The sequence below is a fragment of the Bufo bufo genome, chromosome 1, assembly GCF_905171765.1.
Source record: "Bufo bufo chromosome 1, aBufBuf1.1, whole genome shotgun sequence".
NCBI classification, from domain to species: Eukaryota; Metazoa; Chordata; class Amphibia; order Anura; family Bufonidae; genus Bufo; species Bufo bufo.
The window spans coordinates 179494808-179518101 of NC_053389.1; the positions used below are offsets into that span (position 1 = coordinate 179494808).

General features: G+C 43.9%; 1 protein-coding gene across 1 annotated transcript in view; it reads right to left on the reverse strand.

The window, feature by feature from the left end:
- The window catches only part of LOC121001626, a 100565-nt gene extending 85652 nt beyond the window's left edge, over nt 1–14913 (reverse strand). The window contains exon 1 of the mRNA XM_040432796.1: nt 14808–14913. Coding sequence (XP_040288730.1) covers nt 14808–14844 — 37 coding nt within the window. The 5' untranslated portion in view covers nt 14845–14913. The remainder of the gene's footprint in view (nt 1–14807) is intronic.
- Between the last annotated feature and the right edge of the window lie 8381 nt (nt 14914–23294).

Below are 23294 nucleotides of genomic sequence, written 5' to 3' on the forward strand. Positions count from 1 at the left end.
AATGACACTTAAATGGAATATTTGCATGTCTTCTGTGTTTTGTACCCACTCCTGGTTTTGGCTACCAAATCATAAGCCAAATCTGATGCATAGAGACCATGTCATGCAGGCCTTACAGCTGTTACATAGACAGGGTCCGTTGTGCGTCTCATTATTCCTTCCTTCTGACAGATCAGAAGAAGGGTCAAATAAATGATGATGTTAGTCAGGCCAAAAGGCAAAATAGTGGCCAGTCATGAAGTGGGGAGGGTGGGAACAGCATGAAAAGTCCACAGAGTGGCCCTATGACATAGTGGTGAGATGGAAGCAGCATGAGGAGACCACAGAGTGGCCCAATGACAGAGTTTGGAGGTGGCAGCAGCATCAGGAGGAGGCCACAGAGTGGCAAAATTACAGTGTGGAGGTGGCAGCGGCAGCATCAAGAGGCCACAGTGACACAATGACATGGTGTTGAGGTGGCGGCAGCAGCAGCATCATCAGGAGAAGGACACAGGGTGGCACAATGACAGTGTGAAGGTGGCAGCGGCAGCATCAGAAGGCCACAGTGACACAATGACATGGTGTTGAGGTGGCGGCAGCATCAGGAGTAGGCCACAGGGTGGCACAATGACAGTGTTGAGGTGACAACAGCAGAATCAGGAAGCCACAGAGTGGCACAATGACAGAGTGTGGAGGTTGGCGGCAGCAGCATCAGGAGGAGGCCACAGGGTGGCAAAATGACAGTGTGGAGGTGGCAGAAGCAGCATCAGGAGGACACAGAGTGGCACAATGACAGAGTGTGGAGGTAGCAGCAGCAGCATCAGGAGGAGGACACAGAGTGGCACAATGGCAGAGTGTGGAGGTGGCAGCAGCATTATCAGGAGGCCACAGGCTGGCACAATTGCAGAGTGTGGAGGTGGCGGCATCAGCATCAGGAGGAGTCTACAGGTTGGCACAATAACAGCGTGGAGGTAGCAGCAGCAGCATCAGGAGAAGGCCACAGGATGGCACAATGACAGTGTGTAGGTGGCAGCAGCAGCATCCGGAGGAGGCCACAGGGTGGCACAATAACAGTGTGGAGGTGGCAGCAGCAGCAACATCAGGAGGAGACCACAGAGTTGCGCAATGACAAAGTGTGGAGGTGGCAGTAGGAGCATCAGGAGGCCACAGAGTGGCAAGGTGAAATAGTGTGGAGGTGGCAGCAGCATCAGGAGACCACAGATTGTCAAGGTGACATGGTGTGGAGGTGGCAGCAGCATCAGGAGACCACAGAGTGACCCGGTGACAGAGTGGGGAGGTGGGTGGCAATACCAGTACCAGCTGAAGATGGTGGGTGAAAGAAGGAGCACTTGGCATCAGATGTGTGGCATCAGGCGTGTCGCAGCATCAGAATAGTAGCTGAGGCAGGTAGCCAGAAGAAACCGGTCTCTTTTGTCAAAGTGTTGGTGTGGCACCATGGAGGATCTAGTCTGATGCATCAGGCACTGGTGGGTGGAAATCCTGGCTGATCCACGTCTGATTCATCTTGACAAAGGTCACTCTCTCCACATTTTGTGTGGATAGTCGAGTTCTTCTTGGGGTAACTATGGTCCCCGCCGCAATAAACACCCACTCTGATGCCACACTACTGGCCGGGAAAGACAACTTTTCCAGGGCAAACTCTGCTAATTGCGGCCAGAAATCCAGTTTGGCTTCCCAATAGTCCAGAGGATCTTCAATGTGGGGTGGCAGGGTGCTTTCCCAGTATGCCACCACCTGCTGGTTAAGGTCCTGCTCCAGGTCTAGCTGCTGCTGGTGAATAGTTTCTTCACTAGGCGGGTGAAGAAAGCTGCCATCATCGACTCTAGACTCAAGTTGCTGCTGATGGAGCTGGAACTGCTCTTACCCCCCCTTCTGCCACAGCAGCTATGGCAGAGGAAAGTGAGTGCAGAGGGCCCCCCCTGTCAGACCTGCAAGAGGATGGACGATGGCGCAGATAGGCAGTGGCCAACTGACTACATAGAATGTCTCTATAGTAGTTCAGTTTGTCCTCCCCTCTAAGCGGTTGTAAAAAAGGCCCCCATTTTGGACTGGTTGCGAGGGTCCAACAAGGTGGAGAGCCAAAATTCATCCCTCTGCCGAATGGTGACAATTCAGCTGTCATTATGCAAGAAATTGAGCATGCATCGGGCCATTTGTGCAAGTGACTCAGAGGGACTCACTGCCTCCATCTCCACTGCATACTGTCCATGGAGTGTCTGGGTCCTCTGCCTCATCTTCCCCATCTTCCTCTGGATGCTCCTGCTCCTCCTCTCCTGTCACCCATTTTGCTACACATTGCTTTCTCCAGTTCAGCCCCCACAGGACTCATGTGACCGTGAGATCTAGGCACCACGTCTCCAGTTCCCTGACCAGCCAGATTTACCAGCATCTGTTCTAGGACATGAAGCAGTGGAATGACGTTGTTTATCCCGTAGTCTTGGCGACTAACAAATAACGTGGCCTCCTCAAAAGGGCCTGAGCAAACGGCAGGTGTCACGCATGAGCTGCCACTGGCTGACATCAAAGTTACACAGGGGAGTACTCCTGTCCACTTGGATCATCAATAAATAGTTTATGGCCTTTCTTTGTTCATATAGTCGGTCCAACATATGGAGGGTGGAATTCCAATGGGTGGAAACGCTGCATATCAGCCTATGTTGGGGGATGCCGTTTTGCCGCTGCAGCTCAATGAGGGTGTGCTTTGTGGTGTATGAGTGGTGAAGTGCATGCAAAGTTTCCTGGCCATCTTGCAGATGGGTGGAAGACTTCAGGAACAGATTAAGCATGTGTGCCATGCAGGGCACATGGCTCAGCCCTCCTTGACGCAGTGCCGACACCATGTTCTTCCCATTCTCAGTCACCATGGTTCCGATTTTGAGTTGTTGCGTAGAAAGCCAGGATTTGATTTCTTGATGAGTGACACGAAGCAGTTCCTCCCCTGTGTGACTCCGTTCGCCCAGGCAAAGGAGGTGTAGAACAGCATGACGCCGTCGTGCCCTGCACATGTGGTATGCTGGAGGAGCACTGTGAATTGTCCCTGCAGTGGAGGCTGAGGACACAGTGGAGGATGAGGAGGCAGAGGCGGACATTGTTGCAGGACCAACGGCATGAGAATGTGAAGGAGGAAGTTGCATCAGCTGGCCAAGTTGCTGGTGTGGCTGGGCAGGAACCACATTTACCCAGTGGCCGTAAAGGACATATATTGTCCTTGACCGCAGTTACAGCTAGCGACCAATTTTCCCAAAAAAGGCTGTATCACAGAAAATTTCACCACTGAATGGCTAATCGACTAATTTATTGTCCCTACAGAAGATACTTTACAATCACCCATCAATTTTTCCAAAAAAGGCTGTTTCACAAAACAATTTCACCAGTGAATGGTTAATCGACACAATTACTTAGTCCCTACAGAAGAAAGCCTATATTCACTGACCAATTTTCCCAAAAAAGGCTGTATCACAAACAAATTTCACCACTGAATGATAATGTAAATTAACTGCAGAACGGCTAATAACACATTCTTATTATTCCCATTAATACAACCCAACAATGGCTGTATAACAATGTCGGTTCACTGCAGACTGGCTAATAAGACGTATTCTTTTTCCTATTAATACACCCCCCAAAAATAAAAATAAATCACAATTCACAGCAGAACGGCAAATAGGATGTACGTATCTCTCCTATTAATACACCCCGTAAATGGCTGCAGTACAATGGAACTTCACAGCTGAACAGCAAATAATATACAGTATTTTTTTGGCCACTAATACACGCCAAAAAGGGCTGTAATTTTCTCACTTCAAATCACTTCAAAACACAACAGCTTACAAGCTCTTTTTCTTTTTCCCCACTAATACACGCCAAAAAGGGCTTTAGAACATATAACTGCACTGCTAAACAGCAACTAATATATATTTTTTTGCCTCTAATACACGACAAAAAGGGTTTTAGAACATATAACTGCACCGCTGAACGGCAAATAGGGCTGCAATTTTCTCACTTCACCACACAAGGGCTAATATGCCATTTTTTCCCACTAATACAGGGGTGGTCAACCTTACAGACACAAAGAGCCAGGAAAAAAAACGTATGACTAACAGGAGCCACAAGCTATACATTTACACAAATATGCGTGCACACGACAGTATTACTGCCATTGAGTTATCAAACATTTAAACCACTATTCCTACCTGTAATGTAGACAGCTTTAGTGAGACTTCTGGCAATCTTTGTTTTTCACAATGTGTTTCAAAATTTCTCAGATGACACCCTAATGCTCAGATGACCGCCTATGCTCAGATGACTGCCCTATGCTCAGATGACTGCCCTATGCTCAGATGACTGCCCTATGCTCAGATGACTGCCCTATGCTCAGATGACCGCCCATGCTCAGATGAACGCCCATGCTCAGATGACCCCCCCATGCTCAGATGACGCCCTCATGCTCAGAAGACGCCCTCATGCTCAGATGACGCCCTCATGCTCAGATGACTGCCCATGCTCAGATGACGTCCCATGCTCAGATGGCTGCCCTATGCTCAGATGACCGCCCAATGCTAAGATGACCGCCCAATGCTAAGATGACCGCCCATGCTCAGATGACCGCCCATGCTCAGATGACCCCCCACCCCCATTTTGAGATAATGTGTGGGGGAAGGGGGGTGATTTGACATAGGGGAGATGTGAGCATGGGGTGTCTGATTTTTGGTGTCTTATGTGAGCACTGGGGAGGCTTATTTTGTGGGTCTGATGAGGATTTGGGGGTCTTATCTGAGCTCATACTACCCCCATGTCAGATAAGACCCCCATGATCAGTACTTTAATAAAAAAAAACACTGTGTAGGAGGCTTATCCTAACTTTGCTGCCGCTGCTCTGAGGACTGTGGCGCCCTCTCCACAGTGACCTGATGTGCACAGCGTCAGGTCAGAGAGCAGGCCTCCATGTATTAAGGAAGGGGGGGTGCACTGCACCACCAATGACAATTGACCTTTAATACAGATACAGGAGGCGAGTGCCGGTAGAATCACATAGCCGACACCTGGCCTCTATGACGGTGATGCGATCCCCAGCAGTTAAACCCTCAGGTGCGGCACCTAAGGGGTTAACTGTCGCGGATCTTAGAGGTCGGGTGCGGGCTATATGATTCTTCAGCCAGCATCCGCCTCCTGTATTTGAATAAATGAGTGAGTTAACTTCATCAGTTGCAGTGGCCACAGCCCCTCCACTCCTCTTCCCCCTGCATTCTCACTAGTGGCAGCGGCAGCAGCACAGGGGGAGGGGGGACTGCCTTCTTCTCCCCTATGCTGCTAATATTTCGATACCTGCGAGCAACATCCCTAGTACAGAAATAGCTGGCCCGCTCCCCTGCGAACCGCATATGTAGAGGAGAGCGCGCTCCTCTGCGAGCCGCAAATAAAGGTGCGAGGACCCGCATGCGGCTTGGGTTGGCCACCCCTGCACTTATACAAGCAAAAAAATGCTTTAGAACATATAACTGCAGCACACAAGGGCAAATAAGACGTATAAATATTTACTTGTAATAAACTCTGTTAATGGCTGTATCAAACAGCACTTGCACCCCAATAACAAGAACGGTCTGCTGGAATTACAGAGCTATATCATGGCTATTTGGATCCCCAGTCTTTGCAGCAAGGTGTAATAGGATTGTTCCTATTACCCAGGCTGTAACCTCCCCTAGTAAACCCTGTTCTGCTTCAATACTGTGAAATGATTTATCCCTATCCTTTCCCTGAACTTCTATACAGCAAAATAAAAGTTTTAAAGTATTTTCTACCACTGTCCCTAGCGCCTGCTGACATCTTTCCCTGCACTAAGTACACTGGAAAATGGCTGAATCCAAGGTGGCTGAGGCTATTTATAGTGCTGTGACATCACAGGGGCTCGCTGGCTGCTGATTGGCTGCATGCATGGCATTGTGGGTGATCCCTCATTCCCAGAGTTCCTTGCTCCATATCCTAACACATGCAGCAGCTATTTTAGGAAAAAATGCTATTCGTTACCACGAAGCATGAGGAAATTAGAATTTCGGTGCAAATCTAATTTTTCCTGAAATTTGGATTGAATTTCACTTCATCAACTTTGATTCGCTCATCTCTAATGTCAACCATCAGCATCCTGCGATCATGTTCCAGGAGGGCAGATGGGGTGCAGAGGGAGATTCCTCGGTTTGTCAACTTAGATGCTGATAAGCTGCAGCATTTAAGGGGTTAAATAGTCATGATCAGGCTAGCTCTGATCTTGGTCATTTCAGTGGGAGCCTGACTGTATAGAACTTAACTTTTAACCCCTTCCTCACACATGATGTACTATTACATCATGAAAGCCACCACGTTCCAGCAATTTGACGTAATAGTATGTCATGGTGATCGGGCGGGCACCGAAACGGTGCGCGCGCGATCACTGCAGGGGCCTGGTAGTCCCTGGTAGCTGGGCCCCTGCTGTATCTGCTGGCATCACTGGTAAAAGCCGATGACGGCGGATTAACCCCTTCTATGCCGCGGTCCGCGCTGACTGCGACATAGAACGGGTTTGTGTCGGGTGAGGCAGCGCATCGAGTCCCCGCTCTACTGTGGCGGGGACTCAATTTGTCCGATGCCGTGCAGAGGCTCCCCAATGCCTTGCATGGCATCGGGACCTGTCTTCTACGGGTGCCGAGGAGATCCAGCCTCAGGCTGGGTCTCCTAGGCCACCTGTTAGCGTACTACTCACTGTAGAACACGAACAGGCAATGCTTTACAATACAGATGTATTGTAATGCATTGCAGAGGGGATCAGACCCCCAAAAGTGAACATCAGAAATAAAGTAAAGAAAAAAAAGTAAAAAAAATGTGTTTTTAATAAAATTATTAGTTTTTAAGTAAAAAATGAAAAAAACGCCCCTTTCCTCTTATTTCATAATAAAACACAAAAAAACACACATACTAGGTATCGCCACGTCCGTAATGACTCTATAAATAGATCACATAATCTACCCTGTCTCATAAACACCATAAAAATAAAAAAAAAGTGTAAAAAAAAAAAACATTTTTGTCACCTTACATCACAAAAAGTGCAACACCAAGCGATCAAAAAGGCATATGGTATCAATAAAACTGTCACCTCATCCCACAAAAAATGAGCCCCTACCTAAGACAATCACCCAAGAAATAAAAAAAATTATAGCTCTCAGAACATGGAGACACTAAAACATAATTTTTTTGTTTCAAAACTGCTATTATTGTGATAAAGTGAAATACATAAAAATATATATACATATTAGGTATCGCCACGTCCGTAACAACCAGCTCTATAAAAAGATCACATGACATAACCCCTCAGGTGAACACTGTACAAAATAAAAACTGTAAAAAAAAGCCATTTTTGTCACCTTACATCACAAAAATTGCAACAGCAAGCGATCAAAAAGGCGTATGCCCCCCAAAATAGTACCAATCAAACCATCACCTCATCCCACAATAATGATACCCTACCTAAGTGAATCGGTCAAAAAATAAAAAACCCATCACTCTCAGACAATGGAGACACTAAAATATGATTATTTTTTGCTTCAAAACTGCTATTGTTGTGCTAAAGTAAAATAAATAAAAAGTATAGATATTAGGTATCGTCACGTCCGTAACAACCAGCTCTATAAAAATATCACATGACCTAACCCCTCAGATGAACACCGTAAATAAAATAAAAAATAAAAACAGTGTAAAAAAAAGTGCTATTTTTGTCTCCTTACATCATAAAAATTGCAACACCAAGCGGTCAAAAAGTTGTATCTCCCCCAAAATAGTATCAATAAAACCGTCACCTCATCCGGGCAAAAAATTAGACAATCGGTCAAAAAATAAAAAAGCTATGGCTCTCAGACTATGGATACACTAAAATATAATTATTTCGGTTTCAAAAATGCTATTATTGTGTAAACCTTAAATAAATAAGAAAAAGTAGACATATTAGATATCGCCACGTCCGTAAATATCTGCTCTATAAAAAAAGTCACATCCCTAATCCAGGCATCCTCAAACTGCGGCCCTTCAGCTGTAGTCCCGAACAGCCTACAGGTATCAGCCTACAGCAGGGCATTGTTGGATTTGTAGTTTTACAACAGCTGGAGGGCCACAGTTTGAGGATGCCTGACCTAATCCCTCAGGTAAACACTGTAAAAATAAATAAATAAAAACTGCGCCAAAACAACAAATTTTTTAGTCACCTTGCCCCATAAAGTGTAATAATGAATGATCAAAAAATCATATGTACCCAAAAATGGTACTAATAAAAACATCAACTCTTCCTGCAAAAAATTAGCCCCTGCACAAGACGATCGGCAGAAAAATAAAAAATAATAGGGCGTTCAGAAATGGAGATACAAAAACCTATTTTTTTTTTTCAAAATTGCTTTATTATGAAAAACTGAAACAAACATCATAGAAAGTAGACATATTTGATATCATTGCGTCCTTAACAAACTGCTCTATAAAAATAGCGCATGATCTAACCATAAAAACGGTGCCAAAACATCAATTTTTTGGTTACCTTGCCTCACAAAAAAATTTAATATAGAGCAATTAAAAATCATATGTAGATAAATTATAGTGAGCAATCAATATCTGTTGCTATACATCAGGTCTAGTATGTTACAACTCATTTATTAAATAGTCATTAAATCATAATATTATGCATACAATAAAAATAGAAATGGACAGTATATAAAATATAAGGTATCTCAGTCTAATGTAAAATGTCACAGTTTTGTTTGTATTGATGATTTCAGCTATATATCGCTAAAACAATTAAATATTATCATGTGTCCTTATGAATGCTGAAACTTTGTTCCTAGCGTTACAGAGTCTCAATTGTATGTTGCGTTAATGAGGAGGATAGTTCACTGTCTTGTGCGGTATATCCAAGAGTATATATGTTCAATGATACTCACTATTTGAAGTCCGGCTTGTACGTGTCTGCCCGTGGTGGCGTCCCACCGTAGGTCAGTGCACTCACCCGGTTTCCTTATGACAATATGGGATATCTCCCGATGCTCGGTGTCCGCAGTGTCGTTACGGTAGTTAAGAAACCTGCTCCCAAATAGCTGCTGTGCGCCCCACGTGTAGCTGGCATCCTGCGCTTTTGCCGGCACTCCACGTGATCAGGGCGCCGAAGAAATCTTTACCTATTAGTTGGTTCCAGGCTCCTATGGTGAATCAGGGATAATATCGATCACCGTCTGTGCGGTTATGTCCGTAACTGTGCGTGCTGATCAGCTGATGTTTCCGATATGATGAGGTGTCTTTTCCACTATAAGGGTCCCATCCGCTATACGCGTTTCAAGGTCTCTGACCTCTTCCTCAGTAGCTACGTGGAGTGCCGGCAAAAGCGCAGGATGCCAGCTACACGTGGGGCGCACAGCAGCTATTTGGGAGCAGGTTTCTTAACTACCGTAACGATACTGCGGACACCGAGCATCGGGAGATATCCCATATTGTCATAAGGAAACCGGGTGAGTGCACTGACCTACGGTGGGACGCCACTATGGGCAGACACGTACAAGCCGGACTTCAAATAGTGAGTATCATTGAACATATATACTCCCGGATATACCGCACAAGACAGTGAACTATCCTCCTCATTAACGCAACATACAATTGAGACTCTGTAACGCTAGGAACAAAGTTTCAGCGTTCATAAGGACACATGATAATATTTAATTGTTTTAGCGATATATAGCTGAAATCATCAATACAAACAAAACTGTGACATTTTACATTAGACCGAGATACCTTATATTTTATATACTGTCCATTTCTATTTTTATTGTATGCATAATTTTATGATTTAATGACTATTTAATAAATGAGTTGTAACATACTAGACCTGATGTATAGCAACAGATATTGAGTGCTCACTATAATTTATCTATTTATTGTTCAATTGTTTGTGTGGTTAGGGTGAACCACATCTTAGTTAGAGCACCTACCCTGGTAATCAGAAGGGTGAGCCACTATAAACCTATACTATTTAAAAATCATATGTACCCCAAAATAGTACCAATAAAACTGGCACCTTATCCCGTAGCTTCCAAAATTTGGTAACTTTTTTGAGTTTCTACTGTATGGGGGCTTCAAATGGGATATGGCATCTAAAAACCACTTCAGCTAAATCTGCCTTCCAAAATCCATATGGCGTTCCTTTCCTACTGCACCCTGCCGTTTGGCCATACAGCAGTTTACGACCACATGTGGGGTGTTTCTGTAAACCGCATAATCAGGGTAATAAATATTGAGTTTTGTTTGGCTGTTAACCCTTGCTTTGCTACTGGAAAAAATGGATTAAAATGTAAAATCTGCCAAAAAAGTGAAATTCTGAAATTTCATCTCCATTTTCCATTAATTCTTGTGGAACACCTAAAGGGTTAACAAAGTTTGTAAAATCTGTTTTGAATACCTGGAGGGGTGTATTTTCTAAAATGGTGTAATTTTTTGGGTGGTTTCTATTATGTAAGCCCCACAAAGTGACTTCAGACCTGAACTGGTCCTTTAAAAGTGGGTTTTGGAAATTTTCTGAAAAATTGTCATTTTCAAAATGATCCAAACATAAAGTAGACATATGGGAAATGTAAAGTAATAACTATTATATGAGGTATCACTATCTATTATAAAAGTAGAGAAATTGAAGTTTGAAAATTTGGGAATTTTTTAATTTTTTTAGTAAATTTGGGATTTTTTCACAAATAAAGGTGAAATATATTGACTCAAATTTATGACTATCATGAAGTACAATGTGTCACGAGAAAACAATCTCAGAATGGCTTGGATAAATAAGTGTTCCAAAGCTATTACCACATAAAGTGATTTTCAAAAAATGGCCTGGGCAGAAGAGCGAAAACTGGCGAGGGGTAGAAGTGGTTTAGGCCCCTGTAAATGTATAGCGCTGAGTGTTAAGTGTCTTCCCTGTGGTGTAAATGTAAATGGGCTAATTCTTGGAGTTCCTTTTTCCATATAAGATCTCAGAATAAAGGTTGAAATTTATGAAAATGTTTGAGTGGAAACTATACAGGAGTGCTGTGGATGATATACAGTAGCTGGGGCATCAGGATCATTTTAAAAGCGTCACTGAACTAAAAAAAACACTTTAGATATTTTATAACTACAGTTGAAGTCTGAGTGCTGAGACCCCCACACATTACTAGACCTAGGCGAAAGAAGCACTCTCATACTGTAGTGCAACCTCACCTCAGGCTGAGAGTGTGCTATATGAGCCCTTCTCTCTCTCCTCATTTTAAAGATTGGTGGGGGTCTCAGTACCCAAACCCCCAAGATCAATACTTTTTATATGTCATATAAAAAAAATAGTTCAGCTACACTTTGCACATGAGGTATAACACTGATAAATGTAAGGTTATGCACATTGGAAGCAATAATACAAGTCACCTGTACATACTGAATAGTAAAACACTGGGTGTCTGACATGGAAAAGGACATAGGAATTTTAATGAACAGCTAACTTAACTGTAGAAACCAATATCAGGCAGCTGCTGCCAAGTTCAATAAAATTATGAGGTGCATCAATAGGGGCATAGGTGCACATGATGAAAACATAGTCCTTCCACTTTATAAATCGCTAGTCAGACCACACATGTAGTACTGTATATAGTTCTTGGCTCCTGTGAACAATACAGACAATAGCAGAGCTGGGGAGGGTTCAGAGGAGGGCAACTAAAGTAATAACTGGAATGGGTGGACTACAGTATCAAGAATGAGTTTCAAAATTAGGGTTTTTTAGTTAAGAAAAAAACAACTGAATTAAATATATCAGGGGTCTGTACAAAGATCTCACCCATGATTTATTTATACCCAGGACTGTGACTGTGATGAGGGGACATCCTCTGCGTCTGGAGGAAAGAACATTTCTACACAAACATAGAAGAGGATTCTTTACGGTAAGAGCAGTGAGACTATGGAACTCTCTGCCTGAGAAGGTGGTGATGGTGAATTCACTAAAAGAGTTCAAGACGGGCCTGGATGTATTTCTGATGTGTAATAATATTACAGGTTATCGTTATTAGATTTCTGGAGAGGGCTCGTTGATCCAGGGAGATAGTCTCATTGCCTGATTGGAGTCGGCAGAGAATGTTTTACCCTATAAAATGAGGAAAATTGGCTTCTACCTCAGTTTTTTTTCTTTGTTTTTTTTTCTGCCTTCCTCTGGATCAACTTGCAGGATAACAGGCTGAACTGGATGGACAGATGTCTTTTTCAGCCTTATAAACTATGTTATTATGTTACGTTAGCAAAGTTTCTTCACCCAATGACAGATTGAGACAATTTGGTGCATAGATCTTTCTGTCAGAAACTGTCATACAGGAAAGTGATGTTTAGCTGAATAAAAGTGTTCAAATTGGCCAAGACCTGTATCCCCAAATAGATAAATAAATTAACAGAATCATTATGTAGTCTGTGAGACAATGGTGATGATTGGATAAGCTTGTCCATGGCCATTAGAATGGATTTGTGCAAGTTTATTCGTAAACCAGAATATTTCCCAAATGCGCTAATAGAGATAGTGTTGATTATTCCCACCTCGACTGCCACTGTATATGTACGGAGGAAGTCATGACCTTAAACATTGCACCCGCTCAGAATCTGAGTGGATGCCTTAGCAGACACCCTGAGGGAAAGTTCATGATCAGCAATAACCCCGATCACAGACTTTTAACCCTTCAGATGCCATGGTCAATTGCGACCACGTAATCTGAAAAGTTTTTTCCTGGGAGAACTGTCCTCCTGGGGCATATACAACTCTCCTATGCCATTCAGTATGGCAGCCTATCACAGAGCTCCATAGAAACAAATATCCTATAGTCTGCAATGGTAATTCATTGCAGTCCATGGAAGAAGTGATAATGATTGCATGTTCAAGCTTTTAAAAATATAAAAAAAATTAAATTTAAATTATTCCCCTTTTCCTATATTAAAAATAAAATAAACAATAAAAAATGTAGATAATAGACACCGCCACTTTCCAAAATGCCTGAACTATTAAAATATAAATGTATTTATCCCATATAGTGAATGCCGTAATGGGAATAAAAAAAAACCTTAAAATGGTCAATTCACCATTTTTTATCATTTCACCTCCCCAAAAAAGTTTAATGAAAAGTGATCAAAAAGGCATGCACCCCCAAATGCTGTCAATAAAAACTATAGATCACCGCACAAAAAATAAGTGCTATTTCTGTAAATGTAAATGTAAATATAAAAGAGATTATGGGGGTCAGAATATGGCGATGCAAAGAAAAAAAATAGTTTTTTTTCCCAAAGTTTTTTTTTTTAAGTATTAAAACACAAGCAAGGCTATACAAATGTGGTAACATGTCAGTTTTACTGCATAGAAAACTCTATAAAAATAAATCCCATAAAACGGTGGTGGAGTTTTTCTTTCCAATTGCACCCCATTTGAATTTTTTTCCAGCTTCCTACTATATCATATGGAACATTAAATGATGATTAAATGATGGCATTAGAAAGTACAACTTGTCACAAAAAAGACATCTATTTGAATGGAAAAATTAAAAAGTTACAGCTCTGGGATTTCATGGGGTAAAAAAAAGAAAAAAAGAAAAGAAAAACGGAAAATCGCTCAGTCAGAAAGGGGTTAATGTCTCTGTGTCTCCTAAGAAGTATAGCAGATTATTCGTATATGATGCCACTTTCTCTGTTCTGAGGGCATAGGTAAAACCAACAACACTTGATAAAAATCTTAGGAACTCTGTCAGGGGCTCTACTGCAGGTACAAACAGAAGAAGTTACAGTGGCATTCCTGGCATGTCTCCCTGTCCAGCTTAAAATGATCAGATAAAAATCTGCTTGATCAAATCGTAGAGCCAGGATTTAAATAAAGAAGCTGCAACCAAGACATGTATGTGCTCCTAAACCTCATCTTATCCATGACTACCTATAAGTAACTCCATTTAACAGAGTTGAGCAATGCTACTGCCAATTGAATCTGTCTGGAATTGCAAATTCAGAAATATTCTTCAGAGATTGATCACCGTCAATTTGGCAGGAATAAAGCCAGACTTATCTTCATATATTTTATTGTGTATTTACCCTCAATAACCTTTGGTAATATTTTATATCAGTTATCAGGAGAGAGATGGGTCTTTATTATTCCTATTACAATGTGTATTTGCCAGGCTTGGGAAAGACAACCACAACTTCTTCCTTCATGGGGTTCAGCCAACTGCAGTGATTCCTAAAAAATACATTAATAGTTGGGATAGAAATACAGGTATATCTTTATGCTCTTTGTAAACTTTTACACCGGAGCTTATTATTTTGGAATTTACTGCTTCTTTAAGCTTCTCAATAGTAAGCGGTGCATCTAGAGTAGATTTCTGCAAATCTGTGAGAGGAGACAGGGTTACAGAACACACTTCAAATGTTCATCAGTAGTTTTTGTGACTATAGAGGAGTACAAATTCTTGTAAAATACCAGCTGGGTCGGAGATGATGTCTTCATATGACACAAAACAAAAGATGAGCCCCTTTGTGCTCGTGCCAGAAAACTGATGTAATTTACAACAGAAATCTACATCAGCTCCGAGCTGAGTACATTCTTGGCACTCACCAGACTTGCTCTATGTTTGGCATAATACATTTCTTGTATGACCTCTTAGTAATGCATCTTGAGGATTCTTACCCATCAGTTACTAACTCCAGCCTGCCTAGCCACCATTCCTGTTCATACATTTTCCAATTCGACCCACTTTGAAAATAAGAAAGAGTGCAGTACTTACAGATAGTTGCGAAAATCAAGACAATCATGGTATTCATTGTCCAGTTTCTTGAACTATCCTTGATAGTTTTAATATTAAGACAAGTTTACAGCTGAATTTGTCCTAGAGGAAGTAACACACTAAAAAGGAAACTGAAATTACACTTTAATATCTATGAAGCAACCACATAACTGATTGGTAAATAAAGCTTTCTCATATACACAGTCTGCAGTCTTTGAGATAATTTCATCTTGTTCCCTTGAGAACAACTCCAATGTTTCACAGCATTGATTTTACAAGAGTGTGGCTTTTAGAGAAAACATAAATTCAAAGGGATATAAATACCAAGTGTAATATATTGGTACTCTAATAAAGTACCAAGTTTTAATTATAGCAGGACTCTGGGGCATACACATAGAGGATCATTTATCAAACTGGTGTAGTAGAATAGGCTTAGTTGCCCATGGCAACCAATCAGATTCCTCCTTTCAATTTCCAAAGGAGCTGTCCAAAATGAAAGGTGGAATCTGTTTGGTTGCTATGGGCAACTAAGTCAGTTCTACTTTACACCAGTTTGATAAATAACCCCCATAATCTATACATAAAATTTGTCAATATAGCCACTTTATTGATCATCATAACATAAAAATCTTAAAAAAATAGAAGGAATTAAAAAACAAGTCACAAGTGGAAATGCAGCAAGCCCAGGGCACAAATTGCAGCAATAGAAACATGAAATAGTGAATCAAATAGTGTGATGGCATAGCCCTCCAATACTTCAGGATTGTGTGACCTAAATGGTTACTGCACTTTCAAACTTTGTATAAATCGATACTACATGCCAATATAAGAAACTTTGTAATATATGCCACCAAAGAAGAATGCCTCTTTCTCCACTTATCAGGCACCCCTTCTAAATTGTTCACTTGCCCTGAATTATGAGGGATCACACATAACATTTTTTTCTGAAAAGTCACATGAAAGTTTCTGTAGATTTTAAAGAGGTTTTCTTGGAAAAATTAACTATTAACTAAAGGCCCTGCCTGCATAGCCTACTGAATGATTCATACTAACCTGCCTTTTGTCGTTTCAATCCTGCATGCTGCTTCTGTTCCTCCATTTTTAAGTCCACAGCTTATTTTCTTCTGGCTGGGGCCTGAAGCCAGTCATTTGCGGCAGCAACCCACAAGGCCATGCCCATACCTAGCAAGAAGAAAACAAGCTAGTGATGTGAAAGATAGAGCTATGGGAGACAGCACACAGGACCAGAGTATTAAGGGACACGTAAGTATGAATTGTTCAGAAGGAGATGCAGGCTAGGACCTTCAGTTATTAGTTCATTATTTCCAGAAAACACCTTTAAGAGCAATGCAAATGTATCAATATACTGTATTCTTAGATTCCTATGTTCCTTGGCTGGAACGTGTAAACCCAGCCTAAATGTCACAAATTTGTGATGATAAAAACTCTGCTTTTTAAAAGTGACCCACCAATGAGTGAGAAGATCTTTACGTCTCATTATATACTGTAACTATGGCAAGCTGGATGAGCCCATGCTGACACCAGACTGGATAAATCCATAGATTGCATCCAGATTCTGAAGATTCTATTAAGAACTGCATAATCCATATTTATCAGCCCATTTGGCTACAACCAGCACTCAGTCATTTTAGATGATCCTTGGTCACCAAAACTGCTTTGCCTAAGAATAGTCCTTGTCTACTCTTTCTAAAGCATAATGGGTTAAATTTGAATGATAAAGTCAGTTTTTAAATGAACAATGGACTGGTCCTGAATTACCCAGAGAAAGAGATACGGTAAATATGAGGGACATCTTTTTTCCACTACTTTGTTTAAATTGTTGGCACTTTATTGGCCCAATGACTTCCTTGTCTGTACTTCCTTCAGCACTTTATTCACTGGATAGTGTATACAGAAACAAGTGAATGAAAGTGACCTGTGAGTTTTAGTAGCTATAGGAAAAGATGCAGCACCCAAGAAAGAACTAGAATCATAGACTGAAAGGAAGCTGGGGTCAAAGCAGGGAACAGTCAGAAATCAAAGAAGTACGGGGGAATAAACTTGCATAGTCTAAAAAAAATTGGTGGCCACAGAGTGAAGAAGAACTAGAAAAAGTATAAAAATCTAAGGTAGTCTGTAGAGATGAATAAATCTATTGTAAAAAATTAATTTCTCAAAAATTTGGATTCCATCCAAATCTATTGCAATTGAATTCAGAAGAATCTCTCAGGAGATATAGAAAAAGGCATCTGCCACCAAAAAGGGGTGGACCTTGTTTTAATTCAACAATAAAATCCAACCGTGCAGTGTGTTATTAAACAGACTGTTTGTTACTAGAGTTGAGCAGACACCTGGATGTTCGGGTTCGGCAGGTTCGGCCGAACTTGAAAAAAAAGTTCGGGTTCGGGACCCGAACTTGACCCCGAACCCCATTGAAGTCAATGGGGACCCGAACTTTTGGGCACTGAAATGGCTCTAAAATAGTCCTGGAAAGGGCTAGAGGGCTGCAAAAGGCATCAAAATGTGCTTAAGAGTATGGCAACTGTTCTGCAAACAAATGTGGATAGGGAAATAACTTAAAATAACATAAAATACAGAAAAATTTAAAATAACAATCTAGATCTAGGAGTAGGAGGTTGAGGAGGCGGTGGATGGGGGTATGTGGCGGTGTAGGTTGACGTGGCGGTGTAGGTGGAAGCGGCGGTGAAGGGTGAAGGAGGAATAGGTAGCCAACACTGATTTGTGTTATTTTTTATTTTTAAATTAGGGTATCCCCCAAAATATTGGAACATATAACAAAATAAAACTAAGAATAAGTGCACTTGAGTACAAGACTGGATGGTTGAGGCTGGTATAAATGTCTATTCTGCACAAGGTACGGACAAGTCCTGTAGGATCCATGCCTGGTTCATTTTAATAAACGTAAGCTTGTCCACATTGGCTGTGGCCTGTGATAATGCTCTCTGCCGTGCTAAACACACGTTCACACTATACACTGGCTGCAGGGCAGGTCAGCACCTCCAAGGCTGACAAAGCTTTTCCACATTTGGGCCATGCTAACCCTGCCTTCTCAGGTGCTGGTGGTGCCCCAGCTGCGTTGGTGACCTCTTCCTCCTCCTCCGCCTTCGCCTTGTGCTTCCACTGTGCCCCCGCTGTCAGGTGGGAATGCTATCATCAGCGTGTGCTTGTAGTCGCGCATCTTCCGATCAGTAACAGATGTTTTCACTAAATTTAGTTCCCTGTCAGCAATACAGAGCAGGGGTTCATTCACGGCAAAATGGGGTTCATATCACCCAGCAATAGAACAGAGGATTTTGAGAGATTTAGGCCCCTGTCACCCAGGCACAGCAGGGGTTCATTCACGGCAAAAGGGGGTTCATGTCACCCAGCAATACAACAGAGGATTTTGAGAGATTTAGGCCCCTGTCACCCAGGCACAGCAGGGGTTCATTCACGGCAAAAGGGGGTTTGTCACCCAGCAATACAACAGAGGATTTTGAGAGATTTAGGCCCCTGTCAGCAATGCAGAGCAGGGGTTCATTCACGGCAAAAGGGGGTTTGTCACCCAGCAATACAACAGAGGATTTTGAGAGATTTAGGCCCCTGTCAGCAATGCAGAGCAGGGGTTCATTCACGGCAAAAGGGGGTACATGTCACCCAGCAATAGAACAGAGGATTTGGAGAGATTTAGGCCCCTGTCAGCAATGCAGAGCAGGGGTTCATTCACGGCAAAAGGGGGTTCATGTCACCCAGCAATACAACAGAGGATTTTGAGAGATTTAGGCCCCTGTCACCCAGGCACAGCAGGGGTTTGTATACGCCAAAAATGGTAAAATGTCACCCGACAATTGAAAATAAGAATTTTTTCAATTTAGGGCTCTAAAATAGTCCTTGAAAAGGCTAGAGGGATGTAAAAGGCAGTAAAATGTGCTTAATAGCATGGCAACTACTCTGCAAACAAATGTGGATAGGGAAATAGCTTAAAATGAAATAAAATAACAAAAAAATACAAATTATTAACCTGCAACTCAGAGAAGGAGGTGGATATGGAGTCGGAGGTTGAGGAGGCGGTGAATGTGGTGTTGTAGGTGGAGGCAACAATGGAGGAGGAACAGGTAGCCAACAATGTTTTTTTTTTTTTTTTTATTGGGTAGGCAGCCCCCAAAATATTGGGCCAAATAAAAAAAAAAGAAAACAAAGAATCATTGCACTTGACTTGAGTACAAGAATGTATGTTTGATGGTGGTAGAAATGTCTATTCTGCACAAGGTGCAGACAAGTCTTGTGGGATCCAAGCCTGGTTCATTTTAATGAACGTGAGCTTGTCCACGTTGGCTGTGGATAGGCGGCTGCGTCTGTCTGTAATGACGCCTCCTGCCGTGCTAAATACACGTTCAGAGAGTACACTGGCAGCAGGGCAGGCTCTGGCCATGTGGACAATTTGGAGACCCAGAAGTTGAATGGGGCAGAACCATCAGTCAGTACGTGTAGTCGTGTGCACAGGTACTGTTCCACCATGTTGTTCAAATGCTGCCTCCTGCTAACACGCTCCATATCAGCAGTTGGGGCCGGTTGTTGCGGCAAGGTGACAAAGCTTTTCCACATGTTGGCCATGCTAACCCTGCCTACTGAGGTGCTGGTGCTGACACAGCTGCGTTGGCGACCTGTTCCTCCTCCCCTGCCTTCGCCTTGTGCTTCCACTTGTCCCCTGGCGTCAGTCGGGAATGCTCTCAGGAGCGCGTCTACCAGCGTGCGCCTGTAGTCGCGCATCTTCCGATCACGCTCCAGTGAGGGAATTAAGGACGGCACATTGTCTTTGTAACGGGGATCCAGCAGGGTGGCCACCCAGTAGTCAGCATACGTTAAAATGTGGGCAACTCTGCAGTTGTTGCGCAGGCACTGCAGCACGTAGTCGCTCATGTGTGCCAGGCTGCCCAGAGGTAAGGACAAGCTGTCCTCTGTGGGAGGCGTATCGTCTGCATCCTCCAAATCCCCCCAGCCACGCACCAGTGATGGGCCCGAGCTGCGTTGGATGCCACCCCGCTGTGAACATGCTTCATCCCCATCCTCCTCCTCATCCTCCTCGTCCTCCAGTAGTGGGCCCTGGCTGGCCAAATTTGTACCTGGCCTCTGCTATTGCAAAAATCCTCTTTCTGAGCCACTTCTAAATGACTGGCCTGAAAGTGTTAGAGATGACCCCTCTTCCTCCTCCTCGTCCTGGGCCACATCCTCTTCCATCATCGCCCTAAGTGTTTTCTCAAGGAGACATAGAAGTGGTATTGTAACGCTGACAACGGCGTCATCGCCACTGGCCATGTTGGTGGAGTACTCGAAACAGCGCAACAGGGCACACAGGTCTCGCATGGAGGCCCAGTCATTGGTGGTGAAGTGGTGCTGTTCCGCAGTGCGACTCACCCGTGCGTGCTGCAGCTGAAACTCCACTATGGCCTGCTGCTGCTCACACTCGCACAGTCTCTCCAGCATGTGCATGGTGGAGTTCCACCTGGTGGGCACGTCGCATATAAGGTAGTGGGCGGGAAGGCCGAAGTTACGCTGCAGCGCTGACAGGCGAGCAGCAGCAGGGTGAGAACGCCGAAAGCACGCACAGACGGCGTGCACTTTGTGCAGCAGCTCAGACATTTCGGGGTAGTTGTGAATGAGTTTCTGCACCACCAATTTCAGCACATGCGCCAGGCAAGGGATGTGCGTCAAACCGGCTAGTCCCAGAGCTGAAACAAGATTTCTCCCATTATCGCACACCACCAGGCCGGGCTTGAGGCCCACTGGCAGCAACAACTCATCGGTCTGTTGTTCTATACCCCGTCACAACTCCTACGCAGTGTGGGGTCTGTCCCCCAAACACATCAGTTTCAGAACGGCCTGCTGACATTTTATCCCTGGCTGTGCTGAAGTTGGTGGTGAAGGTCTGTCGCTGACCGGATGAGGAGGTGGAAGAAGAGGAGGAGGAAGCCAAGTATGAAGAGGAGGCAACAGGAGGCAAAGAATGATGCCCTGCGATCCTTGGTGGCGGAAGGACGTGCGTCAAACAGCTCTCCGCCTGGGGCCCAGCCGCCACTACATTTACCCAGTGTGCAGTTAGGGAGATATAGCGTCCCTGGCCGTTCTTACTGGTCCACGTATCTGTGGTTAGGTGAACCTTGCCACAGATGGCGTTGCGCGGTGCACACTTGATTTTATCCAATACTTGGTTGTGCAGGGAGGGCACGGCTCTCCTGGAGAAGTAGTGGCGGCTGGGAACGACATACTGTGGGACAGTAAGCGACATGAGCTGTTTGAAGCTGTCCGTCTCCACCAGCCTGAATGACAGCATTTCAAAGGACAGCAGTTTAGAAATGCTGGCATTCAGGGCCAGGGATCGAGGGTGGCTAGGTGGGAATTTACACTTTCTCTCAAAGGTTTGTGAGATTGAGAGCTGAACGCTTCCGTGTGACATGGTGGAGATGCTTGGTGACGGAGGTGGTGTTGTTGGTGGCACATCCTCTGTTTGCTGGGCGGCAGGTGCCAACGTTCCTCCAGAGGCGGAGGAAGAGGCCAAGGCAGCAGCAGAAGAGGGAGCAGGAGGGGCCTGAGCCCTTTCTTGGTTTTGAAGGTGCTTACTCCACTGCAGCCCGTAAGCTGTATTTCTGTCCTAAATGTGACAGTGACTTATGCACGTGTAATCACATATGTGCAGTATATTAGAGGCTTTTTTCACCCTAACCAAAAAGCTGTATTTCTGTCCTAAATGTGACAGTCACTTATGCTTGTCTAATCCCAGATGTGCAGTATATGAGAGGGTTTTTTCACCCCAGTATGTCAAAGCGGTATTTATGGCCTAAATGTGACAGTCACTTATGCACGTGTAATCCCAGATGTGCAGTATATGAGAGGCTTTTTTCACCCCAGTAACCAAAAAGCTGTATTTATGGCCTAAATGTGACAGTCACTTATGCTTGTCTAATCCCAGATGTGCAGTATATTAGAGGGTTTTTTCACCCTAACCAAAAAGCAGTATTTCTGTCCTAAATGTGACAGTCACTTATGCTTGTCTAATCCCAGATGTGCAGTATATTAGAGGGTTTTTTCACCCTAACCAAAAAGCTGTATTTCTGTCTTAAATGTGACCGTCACTTATGCACGTGTAATCACAGATGTGCAGTATATCAGAGGGTTTTTTCACCCCAGTAAGGAAAAAGCTGTATTTCTGTCCTAAATGTGACAGTGACTTATGCACGTGTAATCACAGATGTGCAGTATGTAACCAAAAAGCTGTATTTCTGTCCTAAATGTGACAGTGACTTATGCACGTGTAATCACAGATGTGCAGCATATTAGAGGCTTTTTTCACCCTAACCAAAAAGCTGTATTTCTGTCCTAAATGTGACAGTCATTTATGCTTGTCTAATCCCAGATGTGCAGTATATTAGAGGGTTTTTTCACCCCAGTATGCCAAAGCTGTATTTCTGGACTTGCAGATAGGCTGTGCTGGTGCACTATCGTTGCATAAAATGGCTGCCGATCAGGTATTGATATTGATGAGAACGCCGAGAACGCCGAAAGCACGCACAGACGGCGTGCACTTTGTGCAGCAGCTCAGACATTTCGGGGTAGTTGTGAATGAGTTTCTGCACCACCAATTTCAGCACATGCGCCAGGCAAGGGATGTGCGTCAAACCGGCTAGTCCCAGAGCTGAAACAAGATTTCTCCCATTATCGCACACCACCAGGCCGGGCTTGAGGCCCACTGGCAGCAACAACTCATCGGTCTGTTGTTCTATACCCCGTCACAACTCCTACGCAGTGTGGGGTCTGTCCCCCAAACACATCAGTTTCAGAACGGCCTGCTGACATTTTATCCCTGGCTGTGCTGAAGTTGGTGGTGAAGGTCTGTCGCTGACCGGATGAGGAGGTGGAAGAAGAGGAGGAGGAAGCCAAGTATGAAGAGGAGGCAACAGGAGGCAAAGAATGATGCCCTGCGATCCTTGGTGGCGGAAGGACGTGCGTCAAACAGCTCTCCGCCTGGGGCCCAGCCGCCACTACATTTACCCAGTGTGCAGTTAGGGAGATATAGCGTCCCTGGCCGTTCTTACTGGTCCACGTATCTGTGGTTAGGTGAACCTTGCCACAGATGGCGTTGCGCGGTGCACACTTGATTTTATCCAATACTTGGTTGTGCAGGGAGGGCACGGCTCTCCTGGAGAAGTAGTGGCGGCTGGGAACGACATACTGTGGGACAGTAAGCGACATGAGCTGTTTGAAGCTGTCCGTCTCCACCAGCCTGAATGACAGCATTTCAAAGGACAGCAGTTTAGAAATGCTGGCATTCAGGGCCAGGGATCGAGGGTGGCTAGGTGGGAATTTACACTTTCTCTCAAAGGTTTGTGAGATTGAGAGCTGAACGCTTCCGTGTGACATGGTGGAGATGCTTGGTGACGGAGGTGGTGTTGTTGGTGGCACATCCTCTGTTTGCTGGGCGGCAGGTGCCAA